The sequence below is a fragment of the Linepithema humile genome, chromosome 5, assembly GCF_040581485.1.
Source record: "Linepithema humile isolate Giens D197 chromosome 5, Lhum_UNIL_v1.0, whole genome shotgun sequence".
Taxonomy (NCBI): Eukaryota; Metazoa; Arthropoda; class Insecta; order Hymenoptera; family Formicidae; genus Linepithema; species Linepithema humile.
In genome coordinates, this window is record NC_090132.1 from 837,806 (window position 1) to 856,794 (window position 18,989).

The 18,989-nt window shown below is 30.1% G+C and overlaps 5 protein-coding genes across 9 annotated transcripts; 3 read left to right on the forward strand and 2 right to left on the reverse strand.

Moving 5' to 3' along the window:
• Positions 1–1,915: 1,915 nt before the first annotated feature.
• Positions 1,916–4,125, forward strand: LOC105675518 (splicing factor C9orf78). Of its 2 annotated transcripts, none has more exons than XM_067356459.1 (6): positions 1,916–2,365; positions 2,447–2,555; positions 2,640–2,785; positions 2,865–3,083; positions 3,472–3,605; positions 3,837–4,125. In XM_067356459.1, exons 1-6 carry the CDS (start codon positions 2,244–2,246, stop codon positions 3,998–4,000), a joined length of 894 nt encoding a protein of 297 aa, XP_067212560.1. In that variant the 5' UTR covers positions 1,916–2,243; the 3' UTR covers positions 4,001–4,125. The 2 variants fall into 2 exon arrangements, with proteins under 2 accessions (XP_067212560.1, XP_067212562.1); XM_067356461.1 differs by having other exon boundaries at positions 1,917–2,365; positions 2,436–2,555.
• Positions 4,126–4,266: 141 nt separating this feature from the next.
• Positions 4,267–8,067, forward strand: Lst8 (MTOR associated protein, LST8). The gene is made up of 7 exons (XM_012372848.2): positions 4,267–4,627; positions 4,800–4,952; positions 5,568–5,629; positions 5,702–5,852; positions 6,038–6,240; positions 6,682–6,824; positions 6,918–8,067. The coding sequence occupies exons 1-7, from the start codon at positions 4,502–4,504 to the stop codon at positions 7,040–7,042; spliced, it is 963 nt and encodes a 320-aa protein (XP_012228271.1). The 5' UTR covers positions 4,267–4,501; the 3' UTR covers positions 7,043–8,067.
• Positions 7,834–14,469, reverse strand: Gga (ADP-ribosylation factor-binding protein Gga). Its single transcript, XM_012372847.2, has 12 exons — positions 14,095–14,469; positions 13,918–14,010; positions 13,637–13,803; positions 12,839–13,072; positions 12,408–12,581; positions 12,025–12,244; positions 11,577–11,918; positions 11,290–11,422; positions 10,513–10,853; positions 10,186–10,352; positions 9,795–9,905; positions 7,834–9,503 (listed from the first exon to the last, which is right to left on the reverse strand). The coding sequence occupies exons 2-12, from the start codon at positions 13,952–13,954 to the stop codon at positions 9,411–9,413; spliced, it is 2,019 nt and encodes a 672-aa protein (XP_012228270.1). The 5' UTR covers positions 13,955–14,010; positions 14,095–14,469; the 3' UTR covers positions 7,834–9,410.
• Positions 14,470–16,506, forward strand: LOC105675579 (cilia- and flagella-associated protein 157-like). Its single transcript, XM_012372838.2, has 5 exons — positions 14,470–14,803; positions 14,909–15,180; positions 15,257–15,410; positions 15,479–15,658; positions 15,807–16,506. Exons 1-5 carry the CDS (start codon positions 14,664–14,666, stop codon positions 16,228–16,230), a joined length of 1,170 nt encoding a protein of 389 aa, XP_012228261.1. The 5' UTR covers positions 14,470–14,663; the 3' UTR covers positions 16,231–16,506.
• Positions 16,269–18,961, reverse strand: LOC105675577 (ribosome biogenesis protein NOP53). 4 transcript variants are annotated; one of them, XM_067356454.1, is made up of 5 exons: positions 18,946–18,961; positions 18,785–18,793; positions 17,493–18,275; positions 16,788–17,311; positions 16,269–16,560 (listed from the first exon to the last, which is right to left on the reverse strand). In XM_067356454.1, the coding sequence occupies exons 3-5, from the start codon at positions 18,246–18,248 to the stop codon at positions 16,482–16,484; spliced, it is 1,359 nt and encodes a 452-aa protein (XP_067212555.1). In that variant the 5' UTR covers positions 18,249–18,275; positions 18,785–18,793; positions 18,946–18,961; the 3' UTR covers positions 16,269–16,481. The 4 variants fall into 4 exon arrangements, with proteins under 4 accessions (XP_067212555.1, XP_067212556.1, XP_012228256.2 ...); XM_067356455.1 differs by lacking the exons at positions 18,785–18,793; positions 18,946–18,961 and adding an exon at positions 18,614–18,731; XM_012372833.2 differs by lacking the exons at positions 18,785–18,793; positions 18,946–18,961 and adding an exon at positions 18,567–18,697.
• Positions 18,962–18,989: the final 28 nt, after the last annotated feature.

Here is an 18,989-nt window from a genome sequence, read left to right on the forward strand (position 1 = left end):
TCATTTAACCGACCCCATACTCCAACTTCTGACTTTTACAGTTAGCTGATTTCTAATTCTTAAATCGCACCGATACGCTTAAAAAAATAATCGAAAAACATTAAAGCGTCTAACGGAAAGTAGATCTGTTGCATTATTAAGAAATTAGAAGTACAGTAATCCGTGGATAATTTTCTCCGATTAATGGATAAAAATTCATCCCCCCCCCCTACATCACATTCCGACGTCTGACCGCCAATCTCTTCTCGATTCCGTCCGGTCAACAGGTATATTTTCCACTTCGCTACTCAGCCTTTTATCCGATGCCGCATTACGTCGCTCTCTCATTTTTTTTTTCTCTTGTAAGCAACGAAGGGACTAAAACAGTTTGGCTCTTTAATCAATATACACATCGGCTAGTCTCTATGATACATTATCCAGGAATTACTGCAATTCTTGTAATTTAAAAATTATTTTCACGCAATTCTTAAATATCATTATAAAGTGACTTTATTGAATATTATAAGAATTAACATTTTATACAAATTGTAACAGCATCGGTCATTTAACGCAGGTAGCTAAAAAAAAAAGAAAAAAAGAGGACAATCAAAAATACAACACTCTCACCTAAAAGCTGATTGGACGATTGTCGGCCGACGTTGGTTCTCATTAACCGTGATAATGAATTCCTTCGGCGAGCAATGGCCGGATGACGGTCCTTGCGTAAAAGTCGACAGCTTTACGTGTGAAGGTAGCTTTACAACAGCGGGTAGGCCGGTCAGGCAAGAGGGGTACGCTCGCGCACGCATTCGGGTTCCGCTGTAATAAAGGCGGCGAGGAACCACCGACGACGAGCCATGCCACATACACATGCACACGGTCTCGTCCGCTTGCTCGCGCGACCAGGCAGAGGCAGCCCTCTCTCTCTTTTCTTGGAACCAGATGACAGAGCGACTCGATCACCGGACGCTCGGTGCCCTGTAGAAACACAACAACACAGGGATAATCCCGATTACAATGCCAAACTGTCACTTTAACTGTATTATCACTGCAGTCAAACTCCATTCCATCTTAATTATTCGATAATTTACCGAAGAACGTACCAAAGCTCGACAAGACACTCGAATAACTCGCGCGCGACCAGCGACAAGACAACGGATGATTCGGCCGTCGAGAAGGTAGAGAGAAAAATGATTAAAGAAAGGAAAAAAGGGAGAAAAAGAGAGCGAGAAGCGAAAAAGAACTCGCGCAAAAAAAGAAAAGAGACGTGAGCGACAGGATAATATTTATACTGGCATAGCACAACGTTCGCGGCGGCACCACGGAGCAAGCACCACGGAGCGGCGTGCTTTGCGCGCCGCGCACTTCTCGGTTCTCTCCCCGCTCGATTCCGAGGAGTTCGATAGACCTCACACACGCACGCGCTACCCCGCTCCTTTTCACATTGCACTTGTCAGGCCCAGCGAGAGTGAGAGAGAAAAAGACATACCGACTCCTGCGTCGCGTAGTTCCGCGCGAAATGGAAAGCCACATGAAATGCGTGTGCTGTGCGTCAATCCTAGGAGGAAACAGCAGCGACACGTACACTATGCACGCAAGTGCAGCGCGTAAGGTCTTTATAACGGACGCGATGCACAAAACGGTGTATCTGAAGCGGCATCCCCACCGCAAATTGTATCGGCGTCGCGATGAAAAAACGCACTGTCAGCCTGTATACCAGCTAGTTATACCAAGTGGATGCGTTCTCTGATTGCCGCGTCCTAACTTAAAATCAGCTGAAAAATTGGGCGTTGATTGTATATCATGCAACGTGAAAATTACAAAAATGAACAAATTTACTAGAATATTCATAACATCATTGGTCAATAATCTAGTGGATTGCAATCTAATTCTCGATTCGTCGATCGGCATGAATCATGTATTTCGCCGAGTTAGCAGTCTAGTTATATTATAATCTATGACTTAACCTGTCACTTTTGTATGATTTAATTCAGTAGTGTATCCCAAATGTAATCAGAGTAAATAATATATGGTTCGAATATAATACTATATAAAATTAATTTAAGATTAATCAAAAAACGACAAATTAAACCTAAATGTAATTTAAATATAACATACTTAATTATACTGTTTCTTCCGTTTGTTACCAAAACACAACATTGAACGTATTTCTTTTATTATTTGCATAAAAATTAACAGTAACTTATTTTAATAATTTAATTAATTTAAAGTATATAAAGTTTTATATTATATCTGAAGAAAATATGGGCGATAGTGATAAAGAAGAACCTAAAGTGGAATTTAAGAAGAAAAAGATAAAACCATTAAGAAAACGTGAAGTTTTCTCAGATGACACTGATAGCGAAGATGAAAAAATATCTGTCAGGTATGCTACACCTGATATATTCTGCATTAATTAAATAATAGCAGCTGAAATTTGCCATAATCATTAAAAGTTTTATTTTAGAGAAAAAGTTGAAGAGATGAAAATTATTCAAAAGCTTCGCAAAAGACCAGTTGGTGTCGATGTTGTTGGTTTAGCTCTTGGAGAAAATGTCACATCTGATGCGATAACGGTAAGATATATATAATGTGTTTAAACTTATAAAAGATATATAGAAAATATAAATATAAAATAAAGATAGTTTTTATTAATTTAGACTGATCCCTTTAATATGAAAACTGGAGGAATGATAAATATGGCTGCACTAAAAAATACAAAACTTAGACACAATGATGCATATGAAACTGGCATTGGGACACAATTTAATGCAGAAACTAATAAACGCGATGAAGATGAAGAAATGTATGTTTGTATTATATTCTACCATTTTAGAAAGATTTATACATTTTACATCACAATTTAATAAAAATATTATTATTAGGGTCAAGTATATAGAAGAAGAATTGTCAAAACGTAAAAGTAAAAATAGTAATGAAATGACAAATAGTATGAGCAATGAAAAAGGGTCATATTGCTCGCCAGAAGAAGCTGCATTAAGAGCAGTACCAGAACATTTAAGACAGAGTTCAGCCAATCGTAGCGAGGAAATGCTTTCAAATCAAATGCTATCTGGTATTCCAGAAGTTGATCTTGGCATAGAGTAAATACATTTATAATATGGACAAAAATTATATAGTTATATAATTATTTGGTATAAAGAAAAGGATAAGTCTTATCAAAAATTGAAATAAATAAATAGAATAAAATATTTCAATTTTTGATTTAGATTCTTATACAAAGTGAAGCAATAACTATTACCATCTTGAATATCTTTGAAACTATGAGAGCAGAAAAAATATTGTCTAACAGAAGTTGTATGGGGCAGAAGTGGTCAATTTTCTCAATCTTTTGTTTTCTCAGTTTCAAAAATATTCAAAGTGGTAATAGAATTGTTGCACTCTATAGCACTAATATATATTTATTTATAGTTTAAATAATAAGAACTATAAATTTTATAACAGATTGTCTTTAAAAATGTTGATTTGCAGAGCTAAAATTCGCAATATTGAAGCTACCGAAGAGGCAAAGTTGAAATTGCTTTGGGATAGACATATAAAGAAAGAAGGACCTTCACAGTTTGTTCCTACTAATATGGCTGTAAATTTTGTACAACATAACAGATGTATGAATTCTTACTATTTTTTAAATTGAAATAATTGTAGAAAAGTCATTTTAGTTGCAAACAAATTGTTATCAAAAAATTATTTTTCAAGAAACATATATTTTTAAACTATTAAAATATAACTTCATCTATTAACTTTTGTAATTTTAGCATACATATTTTTTGTTTCTGATATTTAAATTCTTTACTTAAAATATAAAATTATAACATAAACGTTAAATATTATTGCAGTTAATATCGAAGACTCAGATTTCCAGAAATCACAGCAAGAATCTGATAAGAAAAAATTCACGATTAAGGGAGATGTTCGAGGAAAGCGAAAAGATGGAAATGGAGAAAAAGCAACAGATGATTATCATTATGAAAGATTTAAAAAGCAATTTAGACGTTTTTAAATTTAATTGTTGTATTATTATATATTGCTTTTTAAATGTGTTTATAATACACATTATATGATACATAACTATCTTAAATTATGATTAAGGAAGAAATAAATGTAAAAGTATAAGAAACAATACAATGTAATTGTTTTCTTTTTATTCATATATGCTATTTAGATCTATATATATATCTTTTTTTTTTCCTCCCTTGAAATATAAATATAAAGGCTATTAGGAGCTATGCCTATTTATACGGTCGCTTACAACATAACATGTACATTATCCGAGTCTAATTCACACTTTTAAACGGTTTCTCTTTAAAAATTCTTAATCACTATGTGCACATGTATGTGAGTTTAGTATATGTGTGTATGTATGATCGCAGTGTGTTGTGAGCGAGGTTCGTGGGTTTGCTAAGCCCAAATGACTGTGCGGTTCAGTCATCCTTGCAGAATATAATATCTTAACAAACGATCTTAATTTTTTTTAATTTAAAAAATCATAAATCAATTAGGAATGACGGTGGACAGTGCGATTAGTAACGAGCAAGTGATTTTCGTCACAGGAGGTTATGATCACACTATCAAAATATGGCAACCACATACGGGCGTCTGCCAACGCACATGTCAACATACAGATTCTGTATCCTTTGATAATTTTGCAAATTAAATAATATATGCATAGTTCTTGCTAGAGGAAATTTAATAAGCATTGAAAACTTATAAGAAAGTAGCAGTATCGTAAGAATAAAATTTTGCGCATTATTCAAAATGAATTTTCCACGTTTTTATGAATTTCTTAACAAATTTCACAGCAAGTCAATGCGCTAGATATCACACCGGATAAATATGTTGTAGCTGCTGCTGGCTATCAGCATATACGGATGTATGATTTAGCTTCAAATAATCCAAATCCAGTTATCAATTATGAAGGAGTATCGAAGAACATTACCAGCTTGGGCTTTCAGGTTTAGTGTCAATATTGTGTATTATTATATAAAAATACTAGAAAGAAGTCAAAAAGTAAAAGAACATTTTGACTTTCCTTTGTACATCATAGAACTGCTTTACAGTTACACTAATCTAAGGAAATTTCAGATATCCTCATGGTATTAGTTGACAAATTGCTTTTATGTGTAAAGATATAGTATAGATAGCTTCTCAGTGCTTTCAGCAAAAGTCAATATAATATGCAGTATTGCTAGATGTTTTCAATAATACAAATTAGCATAAGAGCTAACACACTATAAAGTAAAATCAATAATTTATATTGGAAATCATGGCTGTCAACTTTAATAATTTTTAAAATGCTTATGTTGGTTTCTTTTCAACAAGGAGTGCAAATGAATCAACTTCTAAGCTTCTTTTCATAATCTAATCTTACATTAAAACTCATCTTTAGTTTGGTTTTAAAATGCTACAAAAATTTATAATTATTAAAAATTCTTTATCTTAATATTCCCAATTATGAATTTAAAATCACATCTAAGACTTTATGACAAATGTACTTTTAATGATAAATGTTAGTTTGACAATTTAAATTAAAATAAATTTTTAAAAATTATCAATATTTGTTACAACAGGAAGAAGGAAAGTGGATGTATACAGGAGGAGAAGATTGTTCTGCAAGAGTATGGGACCTGAGGTAAATTATTTGTAGAATGGGCAGTTTTGTTCAATTTCAATTAATTAAATAATCAATTAAATTCAATGACAGATCAAGTACCTTCCAATGCCAAAGAATATTTCAAGTATCTGCACCTGTGAATTGTGTATGTCTACATCCTAATCAAGCAGAACTGATTGTTGGTGATCAAAGCGGAGTCATACACTTATGGGATCTTCGTTCAGATCACAATGAGCAGCTAGTATGTCTTTTATATTAAAAAATTTTACATTTATCTTTAAGATTTGTGTGATAAACACAAGATTTTGACGTTTGATTTGATTTTGTATATATATGAGAATGTTTACAATTTATATAAGAAATATGCCAAAAATATATAGTTTAAATAATTTGAGTAATTTTGTTATTTATAAATAACTGTTGCAGATTCCTGAAGCTGAATCCTCCATCCAGGATATTGCGGTGGATCAAGATGGCACTTATATGGCAGCTGTAAATAACAAAGGACACTGTTATATTTGGACTCTTACTGGAGGCATTGGAGAAGAACCCACGAAACTTAATCCTCGTCACAAACTTCTAGCTCATAAACGTTACGCTCTTCGCTGCAAATTCAGTCCAGATTCTACGTAAAAATTTATTTTATTTTTATGATATGCATTTCTCCATCTTTAATTATTACATTATATATGCAATATTACATTAGGAATTGAAAGATGCACTTTAAGAAAGCTTAGAAATTAGAAGTAGGAATTCATGGAAAATCTTGTAGATAATTTAATATAAATAACGCTAATTATAAAATTAGGATCTGAAGTATCGGAATTGTATGATGATACAAAAAAAGACAAAAGTAAAATTTGAAAGAAGAGAGAGGATAATAAATTGGTAGCGTGCTTTTGCAAAATTAAGTGGAGGAATAAGTTTTACATCCATAGATCACTATATATAGAAGATATTTAAGAAAGAATGCTATATAATGAGTATGAAGAATATAATAGACACTCTCAACTTTTTATTTTTACTTATTTTTCGTCTAATGAAATTTATATTTAAATGAATTTGTTAAGATTGTTGGTGACAACGTCGGCTGATCAGACCGCACGAGTATGGAGAACAACGGACTTTTCTGAAGTACAAGTGCTGCAGCATGAGGCAAAACGTTGGGTTTGGGACGCAGCGTTCAGCGCAGATTCCCAATATATATTTACTGGTATTCTCATTTTATAGTTCATTAAAAAATTTGTAACCAAGATTATATGCGTATATTCACAATTAATTTTACTTTGTTCGATATTTTGTGCAGCTTCTTCAGATGGAGTCGCGAGGTTATGGAATGCATCTACAGGAACAGTAGAACGAGAATATCAAGGACACCAAAAGGCTGTCACGGCTCTCGCTTTTCGCGACGAAATCGTTTCCACAAGCTAGTAATAGAAAGTAACACTCAAATACTTTTAAATATTATGGTTTCGTTTTTTATAAAAAAATTTTGAAATTTAATTTTGTACGTTTCTCATTTTTATTTTACGAAAGAAATCCATTAGATGTATATTAATTGTATATTAATAATTCGTTTGTATATATTATTTCAATTATATACTATTACATTTGCTTAAATCGTTCTTTTTCCAAAATGAGAAATTAATATTTGTACAAGTTTAATAGAAGATTGTTCAAGAAATATTTATAAAATTCAACATAATATTAATATGCATATAATAATCAAATTAACATACATATAACAAATAGTTAAAATATTAATTAAAAGATATCATTAAAACACATTGCGGAGTTTTTTTTTTTTTCGTACGGTGCGATAATTCACTTTTGTCCTTTGTTTGGTTTATTAAATTCGCAGTCTTAAAATAAGTTTACACTTATCGAAGCATATATCACAAACTAGTATACTATGTACGTATGATTGATTTTTAAGACAATATTTCTCGCTGCAGTCATATTAAATTGTGATGTATGAAGCGAGAAATGACAATTTTTTCTTACGCTATACATAAAAATAAATTGGTTTTTTTGCATATCATACCATGCATAGTAGATATGCATAAAATACTGATAACATATATCAAAGGTTCTTTTCTCCGTTCAACAAATAATTATTAATCTTAATTAACTGTGCAACTCCAGGTTTTTGCTGGAAATGTAGAAAATATGTAAACTGAATATTATTGTGTATTTACTAATGCAAAAACAACAAGCCCATGTGAATTTTTGCAGTGTATATTGAAATGTCATTTGATAGTATAGAATCTATACTATCTACACTATCTATACTTGTTGCTTATAAATAGCTTTTCGTTTCCTACATCACAATTTAATATAATGATTGTAGTAAGAAAATAGCCTTAAGTACATAAACGAACCGATTGGGGAGAATAGCAACATTCTAGTCGACAGATATTCATAACAATTTACTAACAATAAATAATTTATATTTATCCTCGTTTATTCAAGGATCTTCAGCTTTCCTTTCTCTCTCTTTCAATTTTAATACTTATTTCACCAATTCAATTCTAGAATGCATGACTTGCAACCGTTTTGTGATACTTATTATATTACTATATAACCTATGTAAATATAATACAATAAGTCGATCTTGTACAAGTAAGTGCCGTATTATACTTTATATATTATTTTGTGATATAATAATTATCACGAAGTAACATATCGGTTGCATTTTAAATAGTTTTCTTGCAATATTCATGCAAAATAAGATAGTGTTGTTTTTTAACTCCTTAAATGTTAGGAAAAATAAATGTTTTATTACTGAAAACGATTTTTATAAAGAAACAATTGTAAAATTGTATTATTCATGTAGGGAGGGGGGGGGGGGCTTAAAGCACTGAATTTAAACCTATAAAAATTTTGAAATTTAAAAAATTGCAAATTAAATGTGGCAAATTAGAAATTCAAATTTTATATAAAAGTTCTTCTTCAAGAGAAGTTTTAGAAATCTTTAATTTAAAAATTAGGAAATAAATTGTTAAGAAGAAAAAATAAATGTAAAGTAAAAATATAATATAAATTAAAAAATTCTTATTGATACTCAATTTGAATATAGTATGCGAGTTAAAATCTTAAAATAAAAATATTTTTTAAACAAACTATAACATTTCTTAAATTTGCATCAGCTGCATTAAATGTCATGCTGCCATATTAAATTCGAAAATTTTAATTAGAGATTTGAATGAAGATTTAGCGACTTTGAAAAACTTATGAATACCGTATTTTATCAAAATCGATACATGAAAAATACTTTTTGGAATGATGTATATATACACGTCATTAACACTTAAAGAGTTGATCTTGACTGATTGAGAAAGAATAAATGTGATTTTTAAATCATTATTACATTTGAATAAAAGTACGATAAATTAATAGAACGTCATCACTTGTATGCTCTCACTAATAAGTAACAATCGAGTCTTACCTTATTGTTTCTATTTAGCAGGTTTGAAATATTACAAGAAACTATTCCTCATAAGCACACTCTTATCATATAAGTTTACTAGATTTTTCGTCTTTATCTTCTTATGTATTTGGAGTAGTCTATATAGAATTTACACCTATAAGATAGCCCTCTGATTAATTTATTCAGATTGTTATGCATTCTAAGCTTAAAGTAGTGTAAAGGATATCTAATCATTTTTATCATTGCACATATTTTTAAATAATTCGATTGCAATAAGTGGAATATTCTTATATTATTTTCAACCTGCTGAGGACACGACGAATACGAGCGCAATATTGCACAGAGATCGCAGAAAAGCTTCGTCAGCTCTCATAGATGAGGTAATTTGTCCACTTCACCCATTTCTGTAAGCGTCTCATCGTCCATCGTGTAACTTAGCATAAACTTTAAAGATACAGGCTCCTGAAATAGAAAAATTTTCCATAAAATAAAATAATTTCAATGTTCAAGATCAATTAATTATTTGTAACTTATACTTTCTTTAATAACACGATTAAATGTTAATAAACAAAGAGTTTTTTATTTTTAAATGTTTCTTTGTTTTTCTCTTCAAGCATACTTTATTTTGGAAACTGCCCATGTATGACTACAATGTACTTTAAAATATAATTTTTTTTAAATAATTGTAAAGTAATTTTAAAGTAATTGTTGATTTTCCTTGAGCAAAGTTTAGAAAAATTGTAATTACGTTACCTTGAGAGGGTTTGCAACCAGCATAATTTGCGTGATTGCAGATGGTGGAAGGAATGGATTGTGTGCTGGCAATTTTGTTCCGGAAGGTGCTTGCAGCTTGCACTTACATTTCTGCGCATACATTTTAAAGATATTTATTTTAATCTTATTAAAATTCTGAATTTTAAAATCTATCTACACATCTTCAGATTTCAGATACTTTAAAATTAAAAATTCTGCCATTCTTGAATTGTCATATTTTGGATCCTTGATCCATAATCTCGAAGTATATAAAATTTGTGACTTTTATTTTATAACATATCCTTGATTTTCTAAGTTTAATATTTGAGATTTGTATGCTTAGATTCCAAAGAGATTGTATGAAAATTTTATAAATTATTAGAGCCCTTACCTTGGGCACAACTGCTTGAAATAAATAATTACTAAGCGGTTTTGCATTTTTGCTCATCGTAGTAATTACTATTACAAATACATCGGGTCTAGGGCTATCCTGAGCAAAGTGAAGCACTACAGTTATACCATTTCTTTCTTCGATTACTGTTAGAGGTGGGTTTATACCTAAAAAAAAATAAATATTAAATTAAAATTAATATTAATAATAAAATGACTGATTTGATTTTGTATAAAACTTGAATAAAAAAAATACAGAATAAGAAAAGTTAAAACTAAATAGTAAAGTGAAATATAATGCTATTGTATATAAACTAATATAATTAACCTGGTTTAATGTCTTCAAGATTGACGATGATATCAGTTAATGGTTTGATTTCGGGCTCGACGTCTGTTAACGTCGACGCACCATTCTGCGCTATTTTTTGCTGTTGCAATCTCGCATCCAAAGTTTCCGAATTAATATTTTTATTGCACGATACATCAGCGTTTGCATTAATTTTTGATGAATTCAAGGATGCAGAAATGTTAGAATTGGTTTTTGTTTCACATTTCTTTGCATCTGGCTGTTCCGCCTGCGACGTGTTGTTGCTAAAATCGTGTAACCAATCTTGTTTCCAAATAGAATCACTGGTGCCTTGAGTTTTTAATGTATTACTGTTCGCTTTGCTGCAAAAATATTAAATATACTTTTCTAAACGTGAAAGATTTTAGAGTGTATTGTGCAAGGTGTCTCATCTTAAATGAGGACTTGAATTATTTCGAAGTTAAATGAAGGCATAAAAATATTTAAAGTTGTAAGTTCTAAGGGGAAAAAAAAGATATTTTTGTGTTTGCAATTTTGCAAAATCCATCAACACAAAATTATAATAGCATTTCTAAAAACAATTTAATCTTTGTATTTTTTTACATAAATCGACATTTTCTTTATAAAAATCAAAATATATGACCGTTACATTTCTTTGGGAGTCAATTCTATCAAACTAATATAACTTTCTTTTTCTCTTTCTAAATCTTACAACTTTAGTCTGAAACTAAAAGATGGGAGATTTCTAGATTCTCAGATAATTCCTACAGTTTTCAAATTTAGATAACTTTTTCTTACCCTTGTGACGAGCGTGCAGTTGACATAGCATTCGACAAGCTTTGTTTAAGTAAAGTTTCTCCTAATTCATTTAACTCTTCGAGTGCTTTTGCTTTGCTATCTATCTTTTCTTCGCCAATGTTGGTAACTTCGTCTACGGTCAAATATTGTCGTTTAGAGAAATAACAAAAAAGAAATATAAGTTTCACAATTCGCGGAAAAAATCAAATATAAATTAAACGGTGCTGAAATATCTCGTAAGTCTAAGATCTTTGCGTTAAATCTGCTCAATTATGATTTATACTCACTTTTCTTGTTCACAGACGAGACACTGATTGGTTGCATGATAGTATTCGGCATTAAAAGATTTGTGTCCGATTTGAATGGTTTCTCCAGCACGCTGAAGATATCCCCCAGCATTTCCATATCGGAGCAATGGTCCATTAACGTTGTATTGTGCGTCGTATTTAAAGCGCTATCACAGGAACCACTTTCAGTAGGGGACGACAAGTCCAGCAGAGATGATCCGTTATTGTAATTTGCCTTAGAAATTTCCGTCATAGAAGATTTATGAGATTGCCCAAGAACGATAATAGATGTATATTTCTCAAAGACTTGGTTCAACTCGTCGCCTGCAGCCAGCACGTCGCCTAACATACATTAATTAAAGCACAATTAAGAAGATTAATAATTTGCTGATTATATTTAATAAAATTATGCAGAAATTTATGAATAAATAGGTTATGTGGTCAATACCGAGCATTTCAACATTATCTTGTGTCTCGTTGGCGAGTCTCAATAGAATAGGTTTAAGTCGTTCGCAGGCTTGATGCAGCTCCTTCATCAATTCGAGATCCTCAGCACTAGTCTCGCTCTGATTATATGAATCCAACATTTCTGATAGCAACTTCACATTGTTATGCACCGATTCTAATTCCATGCTCCTTCGTGAACTCAATTGCAATCTTTCTTCATCCTATTAAAGTAGAAAATCTGTAATTAGTTTAAGAAACTTGGAACTTAGGTTTTGAAATTAATAAAATAAAATTTACTAAATATTAAAACCAGAAATTGTGAGTTATTCAAATGTTTAAGTATCCTCTCTCAAATATTCTTCTAAAATTTAAGTAGAACTCTACCTCTTTCACCATAACCTTGATTAATCGGTTTGCAGTCTGCAAATCATAAGGATCTTTGCTATGAAGTAACTTGCGTAAATGCCTCGACATTTCTTCATTTTCAAATATATTGTTCTTTATCTTAGACGACTTTTGACTTTCCTCACTGTTGGCCATTATAAATGCTGTATCTTCCTGTAATTTTTATTTTTAAATTAATAAAATCCGATTTTTTTACAATACTTTGCCAAAATATTACTCAACAATTTTCAATACATTATAACAATTAGTGAGCATTTGTTTGTATGCTATTGGAATAAAATGAACAGATAAGAGAAACAGATATAATTTTTATGTTTGTCGCATTTTCAATGCTTAAGAGAAAAAGGATATATCTATGAATTTAATTGTCAGATGACAATACAGATATAAATATAATAAACAAAGATAACCTCAATAACTCCTTGCTTTTTCAGCATTTCATAGGCTTCCTTAATTTTTGATTCACGAGGGTATTCTCTGATCCATGCATAAAGAAGTTGGAGAACCTTTTGTCGTACACTTGGTGTAGTGCGACTGCCTAAATATTTGGGTGAAACAAGTTTTATCATCTCGTTAAGAAAACGGAATTTTCCAACTTCAGCATGAAATAATGGGCCGCATCTCTTCATACAAGTATCTAATAACTGAAAAAAAAATAAATTTATATAAAACATAAAATAAACTATCATATGTATTCTAAAATTTTAATTTACATTAATCACATTTAAACAATATCCCTCCCTGAAAAGCTTTCATATAAAATATATTTTTTGAATTTTTAATTGCCATATTGGATTTGTAATTTAAAATTGCAAAATTTTGTACTTAGATATAAATTCTCAAAAAATTTTAAATATACCACCTTCACATAAATTTAATTGTATCATTACAGAAATAATTTTGGGTATGTTTCTATTTTTCAAGATTTAAAAAATTACAGTTTTTTAAATAAATCAAATTAGTTTAAAATAAATAGTTGGGTTAAAACTTCTCAACTTGCTAACTGAGAAGAATAGCATAAATACACACACAATGTACGTAATTTTGTTCAGCACAATATATATAATTTTGGTAGTAATCTATTCTGGTAAAGCTATAAAAAAATTAATGTTATCAAGCTACAAAGAAAATTTTAAAAGTAAATGTTCTTTTCAACTCAAATAATATGACAACATGAAAATATGGCAAATATCAAAAAGATGACATACCGAGAGAGCTTGCAGTGCCTCTGATTCATTAAATGATTGGATATGTGTTGCCAGCAATTTGGTGCCTATTTGTACACCTTCAGGTTCTTGCATTCGGTTGAGCATCACACAGAATGCTTCAGTGGCTGCTATGTCGGGCTTCTGATTTTGTGGATTTGTAGCTCTCTCTATAAAGTAATGTAATATAAAAATAAATATACATAATAAATGTTTAAAAACTACCATACTTAAAAATAAACATATATAACATAAATGAATTGTATCAGTTGTATCGTACTCACGTATAAGAGCTTCTAAGCTCGTAGTCACCACATCCATGCTTAATCGTTCAATTATTTCTTGTTGCACATAACTTTTATCGCAGCTAATGTTAGCTAAAAAACAAAATTATTTAGCGAAACATCAAAATGACAAAATATTTTTACATCCGCATCAATGTCTCTCGACAATTAACTTACTATTAATTATTAATGAGTTTCAGTTAATATAAAATATCGGTTTTTTTCCGTCGCTGTAATGTATGTAATTTATTCTTTTCTTTCTTTACGAAACACATACATTACTCAGCATGGAACAGCTGTTTCTGCGATAAGAATCATCTTGCTCTGTATTTGCCCCATGTTAATTTGCGTCGATAGATTCGCACTTTATGGCTGTGCAAAACAGGGTGTGCAACTGTGCAAATTCTCGTGCTTTCACTTTTAAACTAGAATACCGAGTTTAAGGTTTTGTAGAGAACAGCACTATATTTTTTCTCTATGAGAACCAATAATGCCTTTCTTTCTTTTTTTAAATTTTCGACACTCTCGAACGACGTAAGCAGTCTATTACTTATTACGTCTATGATAAAAAAAACAACAAGCAAACAAAACATTGATATAATGGAGAGTATGACAACAAGTTCGAAGTGTCACACAATTATTTAATAAATTTAAATATCTTTATGATGCATTTCACATATATTTCTTATATATTATATAATTAAACCGTTAGATCAAATAATCTTGACTGTAACTTGACAATAAAAATGGATTTGTACAAAAAGAAAAATGTTCCCTCTATTCGGTCACGCAACTTTGATGAAACCAAGCTGAAAAATGTCATCATTAATACACAAAAATCTTTTTACACCTTACAAATTGCAGAAACGAATAAAAGAATTGAAAGGTATTTATTAAAAGACGCTTTTATATTTTTATACTTTCAAATCTGTCTGACAAAGATCTTCAAGGAAGCTTAATATATAACATCCAGAATATTTTTTTAAATTAGATTAGAAAAACGAAATAAGGAATTGGAGGATAATTTACGAGATTTAGATTATTCTATTCAAACTTTGCAAAAGGAAAAAGCACAAGAAATATCCAGTATGAATGCACAAATAACTTCCAACGTGATCAAGATAGAAAATTATAAAAGACACCTAACTGCTCTAGAGAAATCAATGACCGAGGATAAATTTGCTTATATTAGAAATGTCACAAATATAGATGAAAAATATAAAAATGCACGATTTACACTTCTTTCGCAAATGAAATGTTTAAGTATAACTGCATCTTATATATATATCTTTATATTATATATCATTCATATATATAATTTCTTATAACATATGTTAAGGGAGTAAAATTAACGTTTTGGAAGATTACAAGTCAATGCAAGATATTCTGAAAAAGAAACTGAATATGCAAAATCAATCATTAATTCATGAAACAGAACAAATGGCAGAGAGTTTACATCAGATTGAATATAAATTCAAAATTGACACAGAAAAGTATAGTAGATGAATTCTGTTTTCTTATTGTAAAATAATTTATATTTTACTTGAGTAATATGGTTTAGACTGAAAAAAGAATTGTATAAGCATCTTCTGGATCTGACTGGTGTGTTTCAACTTGAAATATCTCAGTATATATTGCCTCCTATAGCAAGATTATTGTTGGAAAATGTAGCTGTACACAATAAATTGTTAACAATCTCAGAGACTCATGAAAACAATAATCAAAACAATATTCAACACAAGTAAGTCAATTTAGAAATTTATAATTTCTCGACTATAACTTATAACAAAGTAAACAAAATTGTAATTCTATAAGTTTGCTGTTTGTGTAAATTTATATTAATATATATGAATTTTTAAAATAATGTTGCAACATTTATTATTCCACAGAAACGCAATAAAAAAATATAAAAGAGAAATCAATGATAATCACTTGAGCGCAAAACATTCCGTAGGGAGCACTAAAATTGAAAAATCCGTGGTCACAATATTACGTAAAACTTACGATGAAACGAATGTCAATTTATCTAAACTGATCAAACCCAGACTCATAACCCGTTTTATGGAACAGCAATACATAACCAATAAAGATAATGCTCTGATCAAAGCGCAAAAGTGCGAGGCACACGTAAAACATTTAGAAATTTTACTTTATTTAGAAAAAATGAAACTTTCTATTGCTGAAAATCAGAAACGATGGATATCTAATCAATTGCAAAAACAATTGCAGTCTTTTTATGATATTAAATGTGCGTTGACAAATCTTAATGCTGAACGAATGACAAGCAACGATGAGGAAAAAAATTGTTTATAAAAAAATTGATATATTTTATTTGCAAAAATAGAATAAAATCGCATGATATAATTTCGTTTTATTTTGTGAACAAATTGTTTATTATGATATTTCAATAAATATTGTAAACTTACCCAATTTTGTCTTTTAGATTCTATCTCTCTTAATTAATTGTAAAATATAACAATTTCTTTAATAATAACAAGAATTGCATACTAATTTTCAAATAAAAAAAAAAGTATAGCAGCACAGAGATAGATATTGTACATTCCTTATTTTAGTTTGATGTCATCCATATTTATTTTATGATCTGGTTTCACAAATTTTTTCACCTTTGCTTTATCTCGCGTCCTAAATAACAGAAAAAAAAAAATTATTATAATGTATTAAAAAAATGTTTGAAGAATTTATTAATATTTTCTTAATTAGTTTTAAAATTGAACAACTAATCAATTAATGGTTTTCATATTTAAATCCCCTGAAATCTGAAACTATTTTTCTTTAAATATCCTCTCAAACTTATGTCCTTGTTTTTTGTAATAAATTTATGTCATATATTTATCTTTATTTGTACTTACAGTTTTATAACAGCTGGAGCAACCATGTTTCGCTGTTGAAGCGATTTGTATCGATCTTTCAGTAAATTCGTAGAGGATTTACAATTTCTCAAATTGCCAGTCAATTCTTCCGCAAGCCGGAAATCGAGATCCAAGGGCTCAAATTTTGTCTTACTCAATGTTTTCGGTAAAATGGATTTTTTCTCTTCATTCTTTATTCGTTTTTGTCGTAAAATCTCTTGTTTTTTTTCTTTGGCCTCTATCTGCTTTTGCAGAATCCTCAGCTTGTATATATCAGAAAGTTTTTTCTTTTCCAGTTTGATCAATGAAAGTTCATTACTTGCTTGCTTCTGCTCTCGTTGCTTTCTTCTCTGCACTAATGTCTTCTTTGTATTTTTGACAGGTTTATTGTTTGCTGTTGCGACAGATAAATTTTCTTCATTGTGATCCTCAGTAGAATTTAAATTTGTTGCAAATTGATTCTTTGTTGGTAAACCTTCTGACATTTCTTTTATCAGATATTCCTCTCGTTTATTTACTGGAATCTGAAAATGCACAATTAATTTTTAATTTAGAAATTAGTAAGGATAAAATTAACGATATATAAATATTATTTATTACAAAATGATTAAACAATAGAAATACTGAATGCAGATAAAGCTAAAATTTATACTAAAATAATCTAGGAGATATATAATAATTACTCAATAATATTTAATGACTTGCCTTTTTGAACATTCTAGTTGTGACCCTGTCCAAATGCTGTTGTTGCTTTATAAATTCTACTTCTTTTTCAGCAGCTTCATGTAATAACTTTTGATGATCAGAATATGATGGATTATAAGATGTACCTGGATGTGGATTCTCCACTGCAGGTAAAACGGATGACTTTTTAAGCAACGATGAAGGTAATTTTCTTTTTTGTACTCCTAAATGTTTGATTGTATGTCGAATGCCATCTGCAGACATCCAATTAGTAATTGGTTTTGGTAATAAGTCAGTTGTACTGTCCCATATATCGCTTTTAATCTCTCCTTTCTCAGGACAATTTGCTGCAGCAGCCTTTGCAAGCACTTTATTCTTCAATGCTTCTTTTTCTTTCAATTTAAGAACATTTTTTCTCTCCGCTCTACATTGCCGTAATATAAAGTTTACACGTTCCTCCTTAGTTTTCACTCGATTTCTTACAGAAATTGGATCAGGAACTAGTGTATGTGGTTTTAAAGATGCAAAGCATTTTAGTTCTTTAGTTTTTAAGGCCAATCTAGTTGCATGTTTAGAAGTTGTGCCACTCTCGATTGTATTAGCAGTGTTATCTACAATAAACAGCTGAGAATTTGAGTATTCTGAGAAAACACCTAATCGCTCTTCTAATCTCTTGTCCTCCAGAAAAGCATCTACATCTTTGATATCCACATATTTCCTCCATGATTTCTTTGTCTTTTTGGAAACCTTATGCTTTCTAGTCTTAGAGTCAGTCATTTTTGAAAACAAATTCTTTACATTTCCCTGCAAAATTTAAGAATAAAAATTTTAGTTTGACCAATGTTTATAAATAATGTAATGCTTTTTTCATCGCGAGTCACAATGTGTTCCAATTGTACACACAGTTTAGTAACTGTAGCCTATATTCGATCTGATTAAAAACGAATTATCGTATTTTGACAAGGTTTAAACAAACCACTTGTTGTGTGAATATATATTAAATAAACATACGCGCACATAAAATGTAACTTTAAATGCTTTAAAATGTATATGTAAGAGATATATAAGTTTAAAACAATATTTTACTACACATACTGTCGACTTACAATACCACGTGCATTGAAGATTAACACTAAACTAACCTCATCACTACATAAAAAATTATTCGATTATTGTACAGTAATGAATCTTATAAATTGACAAATATTATTGAAAATATGTAAAAAAATATGTTTTTTATTATTATACACTACAAAAATAATAATACCATGAACGAGAATAAAAATATTAAACATAAACCACACCGGACTTACCGAACACAGTAATAGCGTTTTCGATTATACAGGATTTGAACGACCCAGGGTTGATCAATCACTATTTTACTATAAATGCAAGTCTTTCATTGGTGGAGAGGTTGCAATGACGTCATTAACCAACCCTGGGTCGTTCAAATCCTGTATAATCGAAAACGCTATAAGATAAAAAAAATATATCTAATCAAATCCTGCCAACTCCAAC